At 39.4% G+C, this 20,649-nt stretch overlaps 1 protein-coding gene and 1 non-coding gene across 2 annotated transcripts; both read left to right on the top strand.

Annotated features, from left to right (window-relative positions):
* The first annotated feature begins 193 nt into the window (after nucleotides 1-193).
* Nucleotides 194-15,867, top strand: TGDS (TDP-glucose 4,6-dehydratase). Its single transcript, XM_071549500.1, has 12 exons — nucleotides 194-300; nucleotides 2,481-2,547; nucleotides 2,968-3,036; nucleotides 5,585-5,675; nucleotides 7,064-7,206; nucleotides 8,686-8,784; nucleotides 9,606-9,665; nucleotides 11,256-11,299; nucleotides 11,569-11,734; nucleotides 12,281-12,339; nucleotides 14,269-14,366; nucleotides 14,736-15,867. Exons 1-12 carry the CDS (start codon nucleotides 230-232, stop codon nucleotides 14,834-14,836), a joined length of 1,068 nt encoding a protein of 355 aa, XP_071405601.1. The 5' UTR covers nucleotides 194-229; the 3' UTR covers nucleotides 14,837-15,867.
* A 4,490-nt stretch (nucleotides 15,868-20,357) lies between these two features.
* TRNAF-GAA (transfer RNA phenylalanine (anticodon GAA)) lies at nucleotides 20,358-20,430 on the top strand. The gene has a single exon. It is a non-coding gene; the product is annotated as a tRNA-Phe (tRNA).
* Nucleotides 20,431-20,649: the final 219 nt, after the last annotated feature.

Here is a 20,649-nt window from a genome sequence, read left to right on the forward strand (position 1 = left end):
GCCCACTGTCGTAAAGGAGGCGACGTGTCGGCGCTCTGGACACGCCGCTGCCCTCGGGGGCGGCGAGAGCTCCGCCCTGGGGGCGACGGGGAGGGCGAAGGGCGAGTCTTCAGCGAGTCTCTCGCCGGTGCTGCGGGCCTGTCCGTGACACCCGCGGGGCCGTGCCGCGCACGCGCAGCTGTGGGGGGAGAGGCGCGGAGGGGGGGGCTGGTGCCGTAAAGCGCGGGCGATGTCGGTGCGGGCGGGCAGCGCTGTGGGGTTCGAGAAGCGGCTGCTGGTGACGGGCGGCGCCGGCTTCATGTGAGTGTGTGAGGTGAGGGGTCCGCGGGGCCGCCTTCCCTGTGCCTGTCCCGGGCCGGTTCTGCGGCGCCGCTGGCTCGGGCCGTGGTGGCTCAGGGGCTGCTGATGCCGCGCCCGTGTCGCGGGTTTCGCCGCGGGAAGGACGGGGCGGTGAGTCGGGGGCTGCCACACCGGTGTTGCTGCCCCGCCGGCCCTTGGCCCGCGAGGAGTTCAAGGAGAGGCCAGAGAAGGGCAGCGGGGCTGGTGAAGGGTCTGGAACACACGTCCCATGAGGAGTGGCCGAGGGAGCTGGGCTTGTTTATGCTGGGGAAAAGGAGGCTCAAGGGAGATCTTACCACTCTCTGCATCTATCTGAAAGGAGGGAATATGTGTATGTATGGCCAGACTTGGCAAACGCAGATTTGGAAAGGGCTCTCCCCACGTGGGTGTGCCCTTCCAGCCTGTGCAGTGGATGTTTTAGGTGAGGCACAGCGTGCACAGAACTGGCCCCACCGTTTAAGTCCCAAGGTCCATTTGACACGGCCGAGCGAGCTTGGACAGTGACAGGGAAGTCCTCGGGACTGTCACAGGACCCGATACTAACCGGGGCTGACCCTGCTGAGCATCTGAGATGTGACGAGATGGGATGGCAGGGAGGCATTGAACTGCCGGGGGGTGGGCCCTACATTGAGACTTGAACTCAGGTCCTTGGGATTCAGAGTCCGGAGTGCTCTCCTTTACACCACGGGACCGCCCTAAAAGGAGGGTGTAGCCAGGTGGGATTCGGCCTCTTTTCCCAGGCAAACAACGACAGGAAGAGTTCGCCTCAAGCTGCACCAGGGGAGGTTCAGGTTGGACATCAGCAGGAATTTTTTCACAGAAAGGATGATTAGACATTGGAACTGGCTGCCCAGGGAGGTGGTGGAGTCACTGTCCCTGGTGGTGTTCAAGACATGGCTGGATGTGGCACTTCATATTGTGGTCTAGTTGAGAAGGTGGTGATCGGTCATAGGTTGAATTCCATGATCTCAGAGGCCTTTTCCAGTCTGAATGATTCTGTGATTTTGTGGGTTGGGGTGGCAGTGCTTTGAGCCAGCTGCTATTTCCCATGTCAGCTCTCCAGTGTTGTTGGCTCTGCTCAAGTTGGAGAAAGGTCTGGTCCGTCTCAGAAGCTATGAGAGGATTAGATTTTGTTGTGCAAATAACCCCTGCTAAACCTGAGCTGTTGCGTGAGCTTCTTGTACACAAGAAGCTCTGCCAAACAGGAAATGCCATCTGGTTGCCACTTCACAATAGTGTCAAAGTGATGGGAGTCAGCATTACAGGTCAGGAGACTTGACTGATTCTCCCTAATATTGAATGTATAAGCTAAAGAGTGTAAAAGTATTTTAGAAAGGCAATTGAATAAAGTGTTTAACAGTTTATTGGGTTTTTTTATGTGGCTGTGAGCAGTGCTGATTTCTTTCATTATAGCATTAAATTTTATTCTGACTTTTAGTTTCTTAACAGTATGCGGTTATATGTAGACTATATTAGAATGATGTATCATCACCATGGCCAGGCTTCGCGAACAAAGATTTGGGAAGGGCACTACCCACGCTTGTTGCAAGCGTGCTGGTGGCTAAAAAGGCCGATACGGGATAGGCAAGTCTGGTCACAAAAGGCACAGCGGAACGTCTCTTTAGGTGATATTGGCGAGGAACGGTTCTTTCTGCGTTGTCTTTTCTCCTGGAGACTGACTCTGCCTGTGTTCTCAAAGGAAGCAGCAGTGTCATGAATGGTCTGTCTCCATGAATCCCGATTGGAGGCCAGAGTGGACCATTGGTGGCAGTCAATATGGCCAAGGCTGAGGTGTTGTTTCAGGGAGTCCTTGTATCTCTTCTTTGGGGCTCCTCTCTTGTGGCAGCCGGTGGCGAGGTCACCAGAGGACAATCTTTGAGAGGTGGTGATCCTCCATCCTGGAGACGTGCCCTGCCCAGCGCAGCTGCGTTCTAGAGAATAATATATAGAGTATATATATAGAATAGAATAATGTTGATATATCTTAAAGTATATTTTTAATGCCTTTCACCTCTCTTGAGTATAGCCCCTTCTTCCCCCAAAGGCTTTTGATATTGCTGAACTTAGTTGGAATTTGTCATCTCTTTTCTACCTTAAACCTGTGTATATAACTGTAAAATATGTTTTTTTCTATCCTGCAGCGCTTCACATGTAGTCGTCTCTCTTGTGAAAAACTATCCAAACTATCTGATTATAAATCTAGATAAGGTAATAGTTTGTTTTGTTTCTTGATGTGGAAAACTGTTGTAAATTTTTTTTAATGCAGTCTGTAACATATTGAAATTCATGTGGGTTATTGTTAGTTATTAATTTTTGTTTGATATTCCATTTGTTCCTGTGCAAACAAAAAAATCAACTGCTGTTTATGTTCCCACCACAAATAATTATTTGATTAAAAAAAAAGGAAACTTCAAGCTCTAAAGTTTCATTTAAGAATTTTTGCATTGAAGATTTTTTTTTGAGTTTTGTGTTTTTAAAGCTTCATTACATCTACTTGCACAATAGATTTTCTTGTGAAGTAAGTTTTTACTTAGTTCCCAGACTTTCTACTGATTATGTTGAGTTTGAGTTACCTCAGTTGCTTGCATGAAGCCCACTTACTGATATTGTGTGGTTATTTCTCTTTAGCTCGACTACTGTGCAAGCTTGAAGAATCTTGAAACTGTCTCTGGGAAGGAAAACTACAAGTTTATCCAGGTGATAAAGCCTTCTCTTTTAGAAATTTGACTTTTTACTGATTATCCCTTTGTATACTAGGTAATGTAGTCTCCAGAGGTCCCCAAAGTGGAAGCCACTAGTTTAATTTATGATGAAATTGAAATTACTTCTACTCTTTCATTGTCAGAAATGAGTCGGTATATTTAATATGCCAATGTATGTGACAGTTCAATGGGCTTAACACCATTTACTTCACCTGTTTGCCACATTAATAGCCTTTGCATTTCATCCACAGAAGTCTGTAAGAATATGCAGTATATTCTGTCTTTTACATGAAGTATTCTTTGGAAAGTTGATGTATTTGATTGTATCATAAAGGTACAAAATGGATAAAAGCGTAATTTTGATAGGGAGCATAATTTTTTTTTAGTGATGGTTGTTTCACTTTTGATATATGGTGTGCTCAAGATAGACTTAGATTCAGCTCTACTGTAATTCTCTGATGCTGTCTTAGATTTTGCACCTTTAAACTCTGCCACTTGACACATTCCATGGTGTGCAACAGGCTGTGGTTCTGTCAGTAATGGCCATCAGGCTGTGTTCTTGCTCAAGCTGCAGAGTTCACAGTCATTTTGGAATGGGGTCTTATGGCAGCATTCAAGGTATACCTTTTCCTTTTAAAATTTTGCCAGTTAAATTAGTTCACTGTTTCCACAGTTTTGTCTTCAGATAAGAGATTGACTCTGATTGATTGTTCAGATCAATATTTGGAAGCACAGACTGCTGGGCTTTCATGCTGAGGTCCTTCCTCTCTACATAAGTCAATATTGACTCTGGTCTCTCTGTCTTGAGGGCTGCCCAAAGCTGCAGGACATCTGAGAAATGCATATTGTTTAGTTTTCTAAAATAGCAACTTTGTTGGAGGTAGTAAATGTAAGCTTACGTTTTTCCTTAGATTCAGGTGAAGTTGGGAATTTAACTTGCCCTCACCTGTTTGGTGACCCCCATGGCTGTTTTTGTGAACGGATCTCTTTATTTCAGTAAGAGATTATGTCTGAGCTATTGGGATAAAAGTTGTATGAGGGTAAAGAGACTGTCTGTATGTAGACGTGCACATACATGCAGTTTCAGCATGCTCAAACTGGCTTTTTGGTTATTTTTCCTGAGGTCTTTGTTTTCAGTATGTGATACGAAATACATGAATGCCATATAAGAGCCTTGTTACCTGGATAATAGTAACATTTAACTGTGTGGGAGAGCATGGAATTCTAGAAGGCATCCTCTAAAGAGTCACAGCCCCGTCTGAAGCAGGGGAACAGTAACAAGGAATGATGTGGCTATACTGCTTTTGGACTGGGGTGGGGATATCTTGTCACAAAACTTGGACCAGTATTTTTTATTTTGGTTTTTTGTGTATGTGTGGTTTGTTTGTTGTTTTTTTTTTTAAGGACAGCTTAACATAGAGTAGCCGTGCAGCCGAGCAGTTGACAGTGACGGGAAAAAGTGCACTGGGAAAAATAATTTCTGATATGCAACACCTTTGATTAAAACTATAACATTGTTACTGACCTTAAGAGACTGCAAGAAGCGTATATGCTCTAGTGGTACTGTAGGAAGTAAGCCTATTTTGGAAAGTAGAGAAGTGAAAGTTTAGGAAATTTGCATTAGGGGCATTTCTGTCGCTATTTCTGTTGTTGCTCAGCACAGATGCACCAAGCTTGAATTTCAGGTTTTTTTAAAAAAGTAATTGTAACCATTTAGTTCAAAATAATTTGTGAGCCTGAAGTGTATTTACTGAAGTGTGTCTCTTTTATTCAGGCATGAGAAATAGGAAAAATCAGTTCATCTTCCTACCATTTCTGACATAGTCTACTATTTTGATGCTGTTGTTCAGAATTGTTACTTGAGAACTTCTTGAAACAGAGATACATTTGAACTATGTTTAGTTATTTGCCTTGTTTTTGAAATACAAAAGTCTTCCACAAGACACCATTCTCAGGTACTGTCTCGTTTAAGTTGAGCCAACAGGTAAATATCAAAAGGTTTTGTCAGCTTACATTTACCTTTAAAAGGTGCTGTTGGTGGTGTCAAATTAAAGAATGGTTTTTGGGTCGATGCCTTTCTCTTTTTTGTAAATATATCAATAAATACTGGAACAAACAACAAAAACCCAAATCCTTGCAAGTCATCCAGCCACGTGTCCGCTTCACCACTAGATGTCCCTGTCTGCTTAGCGAGACTCCAGTAACTTACCTGCTCTCTCCGAACCTGGCATTTCAGCATCAGCGTTGAAGTTCCACGCTGTACTGCTGGGGTGTGTATTTTTGGGAACATTGGTGTTTCTAATGTTAATAGTAATGTAAATCCTGAAATAAGTTTCATTGAGGATGTTTCTCAAAATAGGTGAACTTTTATAGCTGGTCTTCTTTTAGACATGGCATTGAGAAATTGCCAAAACTCAGTTGGTAGTGGTGTTTATGTCTTGTGCTTGCTTTGTAATGATTGTGTGATTTCATCATACAAAAGTGCTTCTATGATGAAAGCTATTTTCTATCAAAAATAATGTTTGAATTTTTTTTCTCTTTAGGGAGATATTTGTGAACCTGATTTTATAAAACAACTCTTCAAAACTGAGAAAATAGATATAGTCCTTCATTTTGCAGCCCAAACACATGTAGGTGAGCAATGCTGCATGTTTTGGTATTGTTTTCCATGGCCATATCTGCTTGAAATATATGCTGGTACTTTTTGTCTTTTTCCTTCATATAAACCAAGGATCCAGTTGGTACCTACAAACTACATGATTTACTGTCTGATGGCCTTTTTAACTTAAAGGAGTTCACAGCCTTGATTTCAAAAGTGCTTCATCTGGCTGTTGTCTGTTTTCATTTCACATAAATGGTAATGCCCCCTTTTCTTTTTTTTTGCATTACATTTTTAAATTCCATCTGGACTCACATGTAACTGACAGTGTACTGATGGAGTCATAAAGACAGTGGGGAGAGAGAGTTTGTACATAATCCAAAGTTTTTGCTTGATTGGCTCCAGCTTCACATGAAGAAACACAGTGTGGAAGCTTAAGGATTAGGCTTAAGTCCCTTCGGAATCCTGCCTCAATTCTAAAAAGAGAGAATAAATCATACTTAAAAGTGCTTATTTCAGGTCACTGCTCTTCAGCATCACTGTTATTAAGAACAATCCCTGACATGCTCCTTCCATCATGAGAAGAAATCCTCAGAAAGTTCCCTGGGAAAATACTTTTTGAAATTGTCAGATTTGATATGCGCAGTCATTAGGCCAGTGGGACAGTTGTAAGAATTAAAACAGGTGCTGGTTAATGAACAGTAATAGTTATATATTACTGCATCTTGACACTGTCTTTGCATGACACTTTTATTACTGTGCTTAACCTTTCCTGGGGCGGTCCCGTGGTGTAAAGGAGAGCACTCTGGACTCTGAATCCCAAGGACCTGAGTTCGAGTCTCAGTGGGACCGTCCCCCGGCAGTTCAATGCCTCCCTGCCATCCCATCTCGTCACATCTCGGATGCTCAGCAGGGTCAGCCCTGGTTAGTACTGGGTGCTGTGACAGTCCCGAGGACTTCACTGTCACTATCCGAGCTCGCTCGGCCGTGTCAAATGGACCTTGGGACTTAAACGGTGGGGCCAGTTCTGCGCACGCTGTGCCTCACCTAAAAAATCCACTGTGCAGGCTGGAAGGGCACGTGGGGAGAGCCCTGCCCAAATCTGCGTTTGCCAAGTCTGGCCATACATACATACATACATACATACATAACCTTTCCTAGTGAGAAGGGAAGTAGTTGTGCTTAAATAAAGTTAGATAATGCTGCTTTAGGTTAAAAAGTCCACAGCCAGTACGCTTTTCTTCTTGATTCCAGCCTCTTGAGAGCAAAGATTTTTGTCTTCAAGTAAGTGTAGAAAGTCCCTTTATTTAATAATGATCTTGCAATCTGCAAGTCTGTATTTCAGCCTCCAGTATTATTCAGTGGGAACCAATAACCCAACTTGCCTAAATTTAATCAGAACTGTCTGAATTTTTTAATGTAGATCTTTCATTTTGGCGTGCCCTGGAGTTCACATACGTGAATGTTTATGGCACTAACGTGCTGGTTGCTGCTGCACATGAAGCCAATGTGGAGAAATTTGTCTATGTTAGTACAGATGAAGTATATGGAGGGAGCACTGATGAGGTGAGTTTGAAAGTGCATGGGAGTTTTGCTAGCTTTATTTGCTTTTAATAGTGAAAACAAACTGAGTCATAACTTTTCTTGGCCTCTCTAAATGTGTGACTTTCAAGCTATTTCTGACAGTACTGAAACATGTAAATAAGCACTGGTTGTTTCTATAAAGCTGAGTATCAAAATTGTCCTGATTTTTTTTTTTGGTAGCGTATTTTATATTGCCTGTCTATTACCTAAAGCAGTGAGATTGGGGTCATTAATGACATGAATACTTCTCAGATAGTATCAAAATATTATACAGGTTTTGTCTTGGAGCATTCATGAGACTTCAGCAATGTGCACAGTTTGACAGGCAGGGAACTACTGCTTTCATACTTTTATACTCTAGCTAAATGCTAACAACTGTAGGGAGTGACAATTCAAACAGGAAACATTTCCCATATGACTCTAAGAAGTATTCAGATCTTTATTGTTCTATGAAAGTCTTTGATTTTTGACAATTTATGCCTGACCTTAATTCAGGAAATGTAATTTAGATCAGTAAAAAGGCAAAATATGCATGTTCATTTTTTGGAGGCATAAATAACAGTCAAGAAGCCTTATGCCATGGTCCATGAAAATAATAATAATGTACTTCAGAAGAGTTCTATGCTCTTCCCTATTGCTACAATGTCTTGTTCAGTTCCTTCAACTCCACTTCCATCTGTAGACTTTAAGATATGCAAGGATAATGTTTTCTTGCATGTAAATCAGTGGTTTGGCTGCTACCTTCAGGTGAAATTTTTCTGCCTCTGGGCATTGAAAAGAGCACTTTGATCTGCTTTTTTTCTTCTCTTTGCAAATCACACTAGAAGTTTGTGTAGAGTTGTTTTGTGGGGAGAAGGCCCAGTTAATTTTAGAGGCAAAGGTCAGACAAGAACAGTAAGTCTCTTAATCATGTTGTTACAAATCATGCTTTGAGTAGTATCCCTCTTTTTTTTCATTTGTGTCGGTTTGGTTTTTTTTCCCTCCAGATGAGAAGTTTGAAGTGGCAAGTTAGCCTGGAAAGCTAACTGTTCTGGAAGTGGTCAAAATTGTTGGAAGTCTTGCTTTAGAGGCTTTTGGGTTGCAATTCTACACTTCTTACAGAAATAAAATTTATAGAAAAGTTTAAGATCCCTTTAACTTAGGTCAGTTTGTTAGTGGTGGTGCAATGGCATTCTGAGGCAGTATGAACCTGAGAAGGATGGAGCCTCCCTGTAGCAACAGTGATTATTTTACAAGATAAAAATCTAAGGCCCTGCTACCTTGAGATACTCTGCTAGAAGTAAAAAGATATTACTGCTGGTAATCTGGCTGCCCCCTGTGTTCCATAAATATACTGACTTTTGTTGTGTACTTTGTCAGACTGATGTGCTTGGATATTTAGGGATTTTTATTTCTTTTGTAACTTTAAGGCTTACCTGGACGAAGGAAATTGAGTAATGCAAATTTTTCTTTTCATTTTAGGAATTTGATGAATCTTCACCAAAACGTCCAACAAATCCCTATGCCTCCTCTAAAGCAGCTGCAGAGTGTTTTGTTCAGTCTTACTGGGAAAGGTATCAAGTAAGTCGATGGAAGCTTCAGAAACTGTGAAGCCCATACTTAATGTCTGTATTATGTATAAAAGAAAAGCCAGTACTAATCCACACAGTGCTACCTCTTTCCATGTTAGTCCTTTAGTTTGGATGCATTGGAGCATGTCCACCAATAAGTGGTGGAGATGCACTGCATGACAGGTCAGATGTTTTTAATTTTTCTTTTTTAAATCTGAACTGTAATGTCTAAACGTGTGCTTTGATAAAATAGTCAAAGAGAACAATAGGATTTAAAAACCAGTGCTAAGCTTAAAGGAAATACAGACGTATTACATAGAAGTAGAATGTGCAGAATTGAAATTGTATTAAAACTAGGCTTATAGTTAAAGCAAAAAAAGAAGAAAAAGCCCTATTAGATTTGCTTCAGGAAAAATATTTAAAATTTTGAATACTTTAGGCTTTTGTTCTTGATATATGATGTTTTTGATAAATAGTGGGCATGAATAGGATGTTGATGACTGTGAAGCATCATCTTGGAATAAATAGGAGTAAGCTAGTCTTCAGTCAAGCAGATACACATGTGCAATGTTCCATGGTGGTTCCAGAGCAAGACAGAGATTTCAAACATTTGTCACTTGTGGTGCTTCTAACAGGCTGAGGAGGCTGGATGCCCTTACCTATTTGGCAGAAATGCAGATAGCTTAATTCACTAATATTTGTAAAGTCTTGCAGATTTGTGAATAAGCACTGAACATGTGTCAGTTTATTGTTTATCGATCAGCAAGAAGCCTACAGATTTTTACTGGTATATATTTTCTTATAATCACATGTGTATTTAATGCTCTCAAGTTTCCAGCTGTTATCACACGGAGCAGTAATGTTTATGGACCACATCAGTATCCAGAAAAAGTAAGTTAAATTGTGCTTTACTCTGAGCTTCAGGGTACCATCATTCAGGGTCACAGTGATGTTGCACTTTTCTCATATGAATGCAGTGACTTTTGGAAAAAGCACTCCTGCAACTAACATGTGATTATATATTTTGAACTCATGCTAACATGTCTTACTGCAAACACAAATTTTTTGGTTGTCAATAAAACTTCAGTGAGAGACTTGTAGTTATTTACATGACTCTTATGACAGTGACTTTGTTTTGTAATTTTTCTGTTTTTTCAAGGGATATTTTGGCAGGGTTCTCCTACAAATTACATTAAATCATATGTCATGTTCTATAATTGGGAGCATTTAATAACCAAGGTAAACATTTCAAAAAGTAAAATGTGAGAACACAATATGTCTGGTATAGAAAGTGGTGTTCTAACCTGTACAGCAAAGAGATAAGATAAAGCTTCAGATATAAGGGGAGAAGTAGTGTAAAGTGACTTGTCTTTGCATTGTTCATGCAGACCTTGCAGGGCGACTATTTAAAATAGTTATTAGTGAGAGCAAGCTGCCTTTTTAAGTCTATACCAAAATCTGCTATGCTAGTGAGTGGAAATATACTGATGGAATGAAAGTGATAATCACACATACTCTTTGAAGTTTGGAATTTATGCAAAATATATTTTGCAGTTCTACTGTGGTATTTTTTAATTGGAATTGCCCTTTTTTAAAAAATAAATTTATTTTCCCCTACATTATTGCAGGTGGATAAACAATGTTTTTAAAATATACATTTTTTCACTGATCTGTGACTGGGGAAATGCCTGGCTGCAGGCTGCATGATTACTGGGAGTATAGTCAGGGGTGTAGAGGTCTCGATATGCTTGCTTTTGACTTAGATATAGTCTTCCTCATATACCCAGTTTTAGTTACCAGTGAAAACACACCATTGGGCTAGATGAATTGTTAGTTTTACCTAGTATGTCTGCTCCTATGTTTAAAGTATTAAGTTAACAAAATTAAAATAACTTGAGTAGTTTTCTAATGGCTTCAGTTTGAGAACTTTAATAGTGGGGCCTACTGTTCTGAAGTTTCTGGGGCATCATGAATGGATCTAAGCTTGTAGCTGAACATAATATTGTAAATATTTGTGCAGCAAACTAGTGTCTGTCACTTGATCTGTGTTTAGTTACCTTGAAATTCTCTATTGGTTCTATCCAAATATAACTATTTTAACAACTCTTACTTTTTGATTTACTTCAGTTTGCTGGATGTTTAAACCTTTTTCTGACCTGCTGGCAAAAATTGTTTCTAGTTAGACTGTAGTGCACTGCTGTGTGCAAAAAGTAATGGAACTTGTTTTACTTTTGTAAAAATGTTACATTTGTAACTGCCAGAAAGGTAAGGTTTACAATAAAATCGAGGCATCTACTTTTAAGACCGAAATCCTTGCAGTTTCTAGGCTTGATACATTCTTTCATTAGACTTAATAAAACTTAACAGTATTTAAAGGATCTTAATAAAATACTTAATGATGCTTCACTAGTGAAATACCTTATTCTTTGTAGATTTAACAGCTTCTAAAATAGCAGAATAATATATTTTTTTATTCCTTAGGTTATTCCAAAGTTTATATCTTTGTTGCACCAGAACAGAAAATGGTAGGTAATTTTTGGTTTGTGGTATTTGTGCTATAAAACTGTAATTACAGTTATAAATGTGTGCTACAGTTTGTAAATGATAGTTTCATAACTAAGTTATGAATCACTTATTTTAACAATAGGATTTCCTTAAAGTAGAGGATTGTTTGCTTGTCAGCTACTTAAGGTACCTTTAGGTAACACCTAAAAGCAAAACTGTTTAAACACAGTCCAATAAATTGAATGTGTCTGAGAATTAATACAAATTTTTGTCTTTTTCTTTTCCTAAGCTGTATTCATGGTTCTGGGCTTCAAAGAAGGAATTTCCTTTATGCAACTGATGTGGTAGAAGCATTCCTTACTGTCCTGAAGGAGGGGAAGCCAGGTGAAATTTATAACATTGGAACTAACTTTGAGCTGTCCATTGTCCAGCTTGCTAAGGAACTAATCCATTTAGTGAGTAAACAGTTCTGATGCTTTTCTTTACCAGTTTTCATTACATGTGTGAACCATTCTTTTACAAACCTTTTGTAACTCTGAAAGAGCTTAGATTTGCAGTGGTTCTTGGAAGGTAATTGTAGCAGAACAGTGTGCTACCCTTTCTGTGACAGCTGTACTGTGTAAGTTTGCAGTACGGGCTGTTCTGTGTTGGACTGCTTCATCAGTTATCCTAACTGGCATAATAATTAAATATCATTTATTGGTTTTTTTCATGCTGGCTGCTTTAATTTTTGTTTGAGAATTGGGCACTATTAAAATCTAACAATTTGATTATGGATGTTTTGAGAGTGCTCAGATGAAGGAGATGTATTGGAATTGTTCTAGATAATTTTGGTAATTTCAGTAGTTTGAAAAGTCAGTTTGCAAAAGACCATCTGTTTGTAGTTTTTGTGTTTGTTTGTTTTTAACAGACTTAAATCTTCTTAAACCCTCCTATTTTTTAAATGTATGTTTAGACAGTGCAAAATGTATGAGGGTGGTAATTGTTTCTGTTCTTGACAGATAAAGAAGACCAGTTCAGAATCTGAAATGGAGCACTGGATGGATTATGTCAAAGACAGGTAAGGAATGTGGAGGACATTCAGGATATCCTGCACATCCAGCATAGCTTTGTCCTAAAGGTTTCTGAGACTTTTGCCAAATAGTTTTTTGTGAAAGTGTTTCTGCTCTGAAGGAGGGAAACACTTGAGGGAGTAAGAGCTGGTTTGCTTTCTTAATATTTTTTCTTTTTTTTTGGCTACTGGATTTGACATCCATAATCTATACAGAGCACTGTATAGAAAAAGAGGATTTCCATTTATTATTTGGATCTTTAAGTCAGAGTGCATGTCTTGAAGAGGAATGTGTAATGCTAATCCGTCTGTCTTCAAACTTTGTTCATCCTTCTCACTACTGAAGTCCCTTTGGGATGAGTTCAGGTTTTACACAGCAGCTAAGTCTTTTCATCATGGTAGTTTGTATGGTTATTCAGTACTTTGTATTCATCATCACTGAATGAGATGAGTCCCAATTGTCACTTAGCTTTGGTATTTTCACGTTAATGCGACTAATTCAAACTTAGATGTACTTTATAATAAGACTCATTGTCTCCAGGCAGAAATATGCACTTATGGAGTGTAGTTAGTTTTAGACTGAAGCTGCTACCTCAAAAGTAGATGTAAAACTCTTAAGGTACCAAAGTTAGGGCAGTGGTAAAAATTTTAGAGCTTTTACAGATACGCTTTTGCTGTGTGTTTCTGTCCTTAATTTCAGGCTTAGTTTGGCTCTGTTCTTTTATCTCCATTTCTTTTCTGCAGCAACAATGAGCCTCTGCTTACTTTAGATATCACTCTCTCCAGAGTGATTAGAAATGACGTGTCTACTGATAGCAGTTAAGTATTATGGCCTTTAGAATTCTCACTTTCTGTTCACATGTGGATTGTTATCATGGCAACTGAAGTGTCTTTAAATGTACTAACTTTTGTTTTGAAAAGGAAGTGTTCTTTAGAATCCTATCTGAGTGTATCACAGGACTTTGAACAAATTGCCTTTGGCTCACATGATGTGAGTGTTCAGTAGGTCTCAGTGTAATTCAGCTTGGGATGTTTCTTTATGTGTATTGGGCCCTGTCTGCTAATGTTTAAACATAAATGGGCTTGGGAAAACTAGCCATGTGAGAATACATGCTTCAAAGAATGTTGAAATCTTATAAAGAAGTGGTAAGATACTTAACTAATGATTATTTAATTCTATAATGAGTGACTTAAAGGTCATGGGGGTTACTTGCTATGAAAAAATTAGTTCTGCTTCTGCTTGAGATCAGCATGTTATAACAGTGGTAGTACTTGGTTTGTGTTTGCACATGTACTTTGACTATTCAGTGTACCAGCCCCAGTAATGCAGGAGTGTTAGACTAGACTACCTATCTGCCAGACTGCGGAAGTGAAGATTTGTGTCATGCTTAAATATCAGATATCTCTTTCTGTCATGCTTAAATATCAGATATCTCTTTCTGTATTGAAGCTTGCAGTTTGGGGTTCTACATATTCAGTATGACTAAGTTTGTGTGGCTACTGAGACACTGTAATGACAACCTTTGGAAGGCTGTGTATTTTAAACCTGAAGTATGTGTAAATTTGTGGGTTTTCAGGATGAAAAACGTAAATGCTAATATTAGCAAACACTGGCTTTGCGTGGCAAGTGCACTGACTTGCACAATTGCATTGGCAGTGTGTCGAGTTTTGCATTCATTTTTGTGCCAATAAAATATTAATTCATATTTATTCTAGTCAATTCCAAGTAGCTGACTGTACAAACTGAATTGTAATTGTTGTAGCTACACTCAGCTGCCACGTGTTCTTTGTAGGCAATGCAATCTGTTCATGTTGATGTGAATTTTCAAAACTGAAGCATACCTAATATTCCTTTGAAGACTATGTGAGGTACTGCATCTCTTATTAATGAACAAGTCTAATCAAACTGTTTTCCGTGTCCATTTTGTACTTCATCAGGCCTACGAATGACCTGAGGTACCCAATGAATTCAGAAAAGATGCACAACTTAGGATGGAGACCTAAAGTGCCTTGGAAAGAAGGAATAAAGAAAACAAGTAGGACTGATGGCTTTTACACTGGTTTAGAAGTGATGGGAGGAGGGAAAGGGAACGTGGGGGAAAGGGTTATATAGGTCAGTTAATGAGACGCTTGACATAGAATTTAACACTTTGGTTTTATGTAGAATTGTCTGCTTCTTAAGTAGTGAATTTATATGATTTTAAAAAATTTGATCACTGTTTTGTTCTAGAATAAGTCTTGCATAAAGAATTTATAAAATTTAAACTAGATTTTTATAATACCATAGGTTAAAATTTTGCATAATGATCACTTAGCATGTTGTTAGTCTTATGATGTCTGTGGAATATTTGAATTTCCCTGTTATCTCTGGTCAGCTTGACTCATCAGCATTCTCTCCATACTAGTTGAGTGGTACAAAGAAAACTTTCACAATTGGAAAAACTCGGAAAAAGCTTTGGAGCCCTTTCCTGTGTCAGAGCCATTTGCACACCTCAGTGATCCATAGGGTGGCGCAGAACTGAAGGAGTTTTTTCTACCTCATGTATGGTCTTTTCTTCAAAGCCTGCAATCAAGTGGCCACGTTGGACTCAATGTTTTCAAGATACAGGAACCCTGATGAGCACAGAGCTGCAGCGTGGCACAACTTTGGAACGGTTTCAGCACTTTATAAGTTGAACTTGTTAATTTCAGCTTTTGGTGCAATACTCTATTCTCATTAGGTATTGATTTTAAAGAACTGTATGGAGTGAAGCATTTTATAATGCTACAAATTAGTGTAACTAAAGTAAAATCTGCCTTATTAATTAAGAATAATTAATTGCGATTACAGCTTTGGGACTTTCAGTTAGATTTGTTTTAGTTCTGAATTGTTCATCTTTATCAGTTTGTTTTTACATTGTAATATATTATTTTTGCCACTTCAAAGATTTGGGTTTTATTTTTGATCAAAGAGAGAAATGTATTTTTTTGGTGAGTATGAATTGGTTGCTAAAAGCTATATATGGCCCTCATATGGTTCCGTCCATTTCTCTGTTGGGGCAGTATTAACTCCTGTAGATGGCTGATTAAACTCTTACCTACTGTTTAACGTTAAATGCCCCTTTTTGAGATTAGCAAGGGGGAAAATGGGTCAAGAAGTAGCAGGTGTTCTCACTGAGATTTCCAGAAGCATTTTCTTAAATTTGTCCTTGTTTTACTGTACTGCTGTCTTTTACATGTTCATTTCTTTTTCTTAAATATTTGTAACAAACTTGAAATACTGGAACACAGTTAACATTCCAATGACATTATTTCCGATGATATGAAGGATATTTATGGGGAAAATGTTTTTAAATGCTTGTTTTTCTGTGACTTGTGGGTTGGCAGACCTTATTCAATGCAGCATTGCACAATTTTGTTTTTCTGTAACAAACATTTTAAAGATAAAACAATATTTGAGTTTTAATGTCAAATTTGGAAAAAACTTTGATGCTATAATTATGTCCATGAATATTTTTCTAAGTTGATTTAGCAATAAAAGTTATGTTGCAGCTGGTTTCTCTTAATTCAGAAAAACATGCTTAAAATGCAGATGGCAGGTTGGTTTTTTTTTAAATTTCTTGGCTCTGCCTCTATCCTGAAAAAATTAACTTCACTTCTTTGGCTTCGAGGTGGTGTGGCAGACACAGAAGATGCTGTTCTTCTTGGTTTTATCACTTGAGCTTCTGGACTTGGCACAGTCCCAGAGCCTTCTGTGGCCCCTGAACAGAGCTGCAAAAGAAGCATACCACTGGAATGCTGTGGTGTACTCAGAAGCTGCTGTGACTTCAAAAGTGTCTCAGAATTGGGAGTTAACTCTTAAAACACAAATGCTCCCAACTTCCTCACACCTCTTGTGTGGTGCATGGTGTTGTTGATAACATGCCACTTCTGGTTAGCAAGAGTCATCCTAAAAGAAGGCTAAGCAGGAAGTTTCTAGGTGTACCATTGTGCCAAGTATGTGTTCTGAAGTCTGGGAGTGTGTTATTGAAGATGAGTTTTCCGTGACAAACTGGGATAACACTACACTTGACTCGTGTGGCAATTATATTTTTTGGGTTTCTGAAACTTGATTTGGAAGTCAAAACCTCCATTTACAAAGGACAGAGGTTGCTGGACTTAGTATGTATTGGTTTCTTAGCACACTTTGCTTACTGGATACACTTACATGGATCAATCACTTAAATTTCAGTGTCGAACACACTTTGCTGGTGACATTCAAATATTGTCATAATTTTGGTATTTTTCTTGAGATACAGCTTCCATACAATATGTATCCTTCCTTACAATATCCATCTTAATGTTCTGTATTTTACAAAAGTCAGTACCAGAAACAGCTGAAGTGCTGCAAAGATCTGTTCTAGCTGTATTTGTGGTTACTGTGGCAGCTGCTTTGGGTGAGATGCATGCAAGTCTGTATCTTTCACATCTGCTTATACTGGAATACTTGTGATGATGTGTCTTTAGGAGGAGAGATTAGAGATTATTTAATCTTATTTTAAATGTACATAAACTTTATTTTAAACCTTCAGAATAGGTACAGTATCTTTAGAACACTAAAAATCAATTAACTTATGGTAGTGCTACCAGAAACACAGTAGAAGGCAGTAGTGTGTGGTTGGTTTATTAATAGATCTTTTGAAAATTGTTTTGAATGTTTAGATGCTGAAGATGCAAGCTTTGATATTCACGTGCCTATCCAAACAAGTGATACTACTGGGAGCGTATTTTTCAAAAGGATCAATTGTTAATGGAAGCTGTTCTGTTTTATTTATTTATTTTTTAATCCTTTCAAGCATTTGAGATTTTTGGCTCAGTATTCCTACTTTTATTTATATATATAAAAATAAATACATGCATACACATTTTAAAAATATTTAAATGTATATTTTAAAAAACCTAGGAGGTTTTTTTTTCTTTGAGCTACTTTGCTGTAAGAAGGCAGTTAAATGCCTCCCTGACATCTGATCCTATCAGATCTCGGAAGCTAAGCAGGGTCAGCCCCGGATTAGTACTTGGATGGGAGACCTCCTGGGAAATGCCGGGTGCTGTGGGTTCTAGTCCTGAGGACTTCACTGGCACGGTCCAAGCTCGCTTAGCTGTGGCAGATGAACCCTCAGGACTTAAACGCTGTGCCTCACCTAAAATCCACTGCGCAGGCTGGAAGGGCACACCCACGTGGGGAGAGCCCTTCCCAAATCTTGGTTCGCGAAGCTGAGCCACACACACACACTTTGCTGTAGATCAGGTTGTCTTAGCAGGTGAGTGCTCCAGTAGGACCATTTCTTTTCAGAGGAGAAAGTCTTTTTCCTGTCAAAGAAAACAGCTTATTTTGCCATTAAGTCTATGGTTTCTGTAGGAAGAAAGAAAGAAAGGATCAACTAGTGAACTGACACTGTGGAGAAGTGTAATGCTTTTAGGTTTTATTTCTTACCATTTTTACTGGGAAGCATTTCTGCAAAAGGCAAAAGGGGAGCGATGTAAAATACTGTGAACACTAATCTTTGAGGCCATTCTCTTGAGGTTTGTGTCACAGAACAAAGGTTACACCAATAAGAAAATAAATGGAGTAAAAGTGTATGTCACTTCTTTAGAAAGAAGGACGACTGGCTTTTGGCCAGGGTTTTCTCTCCAGGTTCAGTCGTGGAAACAGCTGTTGGTTTGCATTTCTTCTTGGGGTTACTGTTGTGAGTTGGATCAGATCTTTGGGAAGCAGCTCCTGAAATCACATGTGCATTGGGGAAGACCAACATTGCTACCCCATTATTTTGGTGTACCACACCTGCTATTCAGTACATCCCTTGCCAGCAGCAAGTGAAAGGATTTGGAAGACACTGAAGTGGGCAGCTGAGGCAGGGCCATCTGCAGTCATAGAATGGTTTGGGTTGGAAGGGACCTTAAAGATCACATCTAGTTTTAACTCGTTTGCCACAGGCAGGTGGCTTGCAAGACGAGCTTGCTCAAAGCCCCATCCAACTTGGCCTTGAACACTTCCAGGGATGGGGCATCCCCCGCTTACTCTGCAAACTGTGGCCTGTGGTGCCTTTGAGTGTTCGTGTGTATTAGCTCCAGTTTGTGCAAGAGAGATAACCCTTACTTCCTCCAAGGCTTCCCCTGGTCTGACCTTGGCACTTGCTTACACTTGTATGCTGATTGGCATAAAGGGATATCAGCTGTGGTTGAGGCTGTTTACATTGTCATGATATGATGGGCTAGAAAATAGCTTTTGTTTGTCTTTATTTGATATAGGAAAAAAGTGGTGGGTGAAAAAAGTGTCCTTTTTTAACTTAGAATGCTCCATTTTGCAAAAACTGTGTTCTTATGCTCTTTAAATAGCTATGAAATGCAAGTATCTTTCTACTCTTCAGTAGGAGGAATAATACAGAATCCCTTCTTTTTGGGAAAAAAGTGACTGTTGTGTTAAATATACTATATCTGAGACTGAATTGTCCTCTTCATTTCATTTTGGTTTGCATTGCCTATAGTTTTTATTTCCATTGCCATTTCCACTACCAAAGGCTTCTAAAAATAATGAAAATCAAGCTAACCTATTGGTTCATAGTATCTCTGATTGTTGTGGTAATATATGAAAACTCTTGAATCGGTAGTGTTTTGACTTCTCTCCGTGTCATGACACATTTGGAGTTAATCTGCAGCCAAGATCACAAGATTGTTTTAGCTGCATCAGCAGGAAACATAGTTATTAAGGGATTACATTCATAATTTCTCAGCAAAACAATTGTTGTCAGTGGTGGTGAAAAATCATGAGAAGATGAGATTTTGCGTCAGTATGTTGGTTGCACACCTCTTTAGTATGATGGTGTGAGTAGTTCTTTTTAACCTCTCCCTAAATTAAATTTTTTAGTTTGTTTTCAGTCACAAGATTGTTGGCCCACTCCTCTCAGCCTTTTTACTTCTGAAAACAGGTCTTTGACTTCTGAAAATACATGAGCTCCTGAAGAACAGTGTTTGTCCCACAAGACTTCCCAAAAAGGCAACGACTTGAGGAAAAATGTACTCAGAAAATAAAAGCAAATACGGGGGTGTATGTCATCTAATATGCATGTGGCTGGTTTGAGAAAAGGCTTCTGCTTCCCCAAGCAGTAAAGGAAATTGTTAAATTCTATTACTGTAGAAGAGACAGAGATTAAAAAAAACAAGCTGTAGGTTTTTTTTTTTTGACCAACACAAGGGAGCAGCAGTGAACAATCTTGCAAAGCAGCCTTTCTCCCCCCACAGCCAGCAGAGAGCGTGAAGAGAGGACACTCTCACGGGTAGCTTGGTTTTTAAAGCCATGGGATGTGCAAATAAATACCAACTTGGGAGGTGAGTGTCCAGCACCAGGGCAATGTGCACTAATGTGGGCGCTCAGGTATATCCTTTACCTTTGACCTGTAGCCAAAGAGTGTGATAACTGTTGCTTTTTGAAATAAATGCCTAATCAACAATGTGAGCATAATTTTTTTTCTTATAACTGTGTTTAGTCAGGATTTGTGATTTAGGCAGACTCATGGAGCTTCTGTGGAATATGCAACTCCCAGCAAGACCATTGAAAAATGAGGGTGCAGATGTGCTTTTGTGTTGCCGTCTCTTTGTGATACATCATCTCTGCGCAGAATTTGTCAGGGTTCAAAATAACATCCCTGAAAATTGAAGCAAAAATACTGCTAATTTAACGTTCCTGAATCCCACAGAATGTTCTGTTTTCTGTTACTCCCTAAATAAACAAGGGAACCAAAGCCAAAACTTCATTATCCTGATGGTAAACACATGTAGGTTATGTGTTGGGATAAATGTATACACAGTTTTGTGTTACTGCTGCACTTTTCTTTGGCTTACGGCATAATTTTGTTTGCAAAGGCTCGTCATCGATTCGTTTGTGGTATGCGGCACTGCAGGGCGAGTAACATCTATTTTATTCAAACTACCACGTGCGAAGTTGGGCTGGATGACCGGGGGGCGGGGGAAGAACAGATTACTGACCTCACGTTTAAAGTGGTACCACAGCAGCCGAAATAGCTCAGTTGGGAGAGCGTTAGACTGAAGATCTAAAGGTCCCTGGTTCGATCCCGGGTTTCGGCAGAAGCCTTTTCTTTTTCTTTCTTCTTTGTTTCCCTTTTACTTTTCCTCGCCCTGCTCGGAAGGTGGCGAGCGGATGCCGTGGATGGAGCAGCCCCGCAGGCTCTGCCCCCGGGGCTTGTGGCAAGCGTGGGAATGCTGTGTCAAGCCGATACCCACCGTGTCGCTCATGACGAACCGGTTCCTGCTTTCCAGGTGCCTTATTTAGCTCCTCTGGGTTGA

This window comes from Pithys albifrons, chromosome 1 (genome assembly GCF_047495875.1).
Source record: "Pithys albifrons albifrons isolate INPA30051 chromosome 1, PitAlb_v1, whole genome shotgun sequence".
Lineage (NCBI taxonomy): Eukaryota > Metazoa > Chordata > Aves > Passeriformes > Thamnophilidae > Pithys > Pithys albifrons.

Excerpts from the sequence above, each read along its gene's own strand:
- TGDS (XM_071549500.1), top strand. The coding sequence starts at position 230 with ATGTCGGTGCGGGCGGGCAGCGCTGTGGGGTTCGAGAAGCGGCTGCTG. Across the intron at positions 301-2,480 it reads ACGGGCGGCGCCGGCTTCAT|CGCTTCACATGTAGTCGTCT; the intron begins GTGAGTGTGTGA and ends TCTATCCTGCAG. Across the intron at positions 3,037-5,584 it reads AAAACTACAAGTTTATCCAG|GGAGATATTTGTGAACCTGA; the intron begins GTGATAAAGCCT and ends TTTTCTCTTTAG.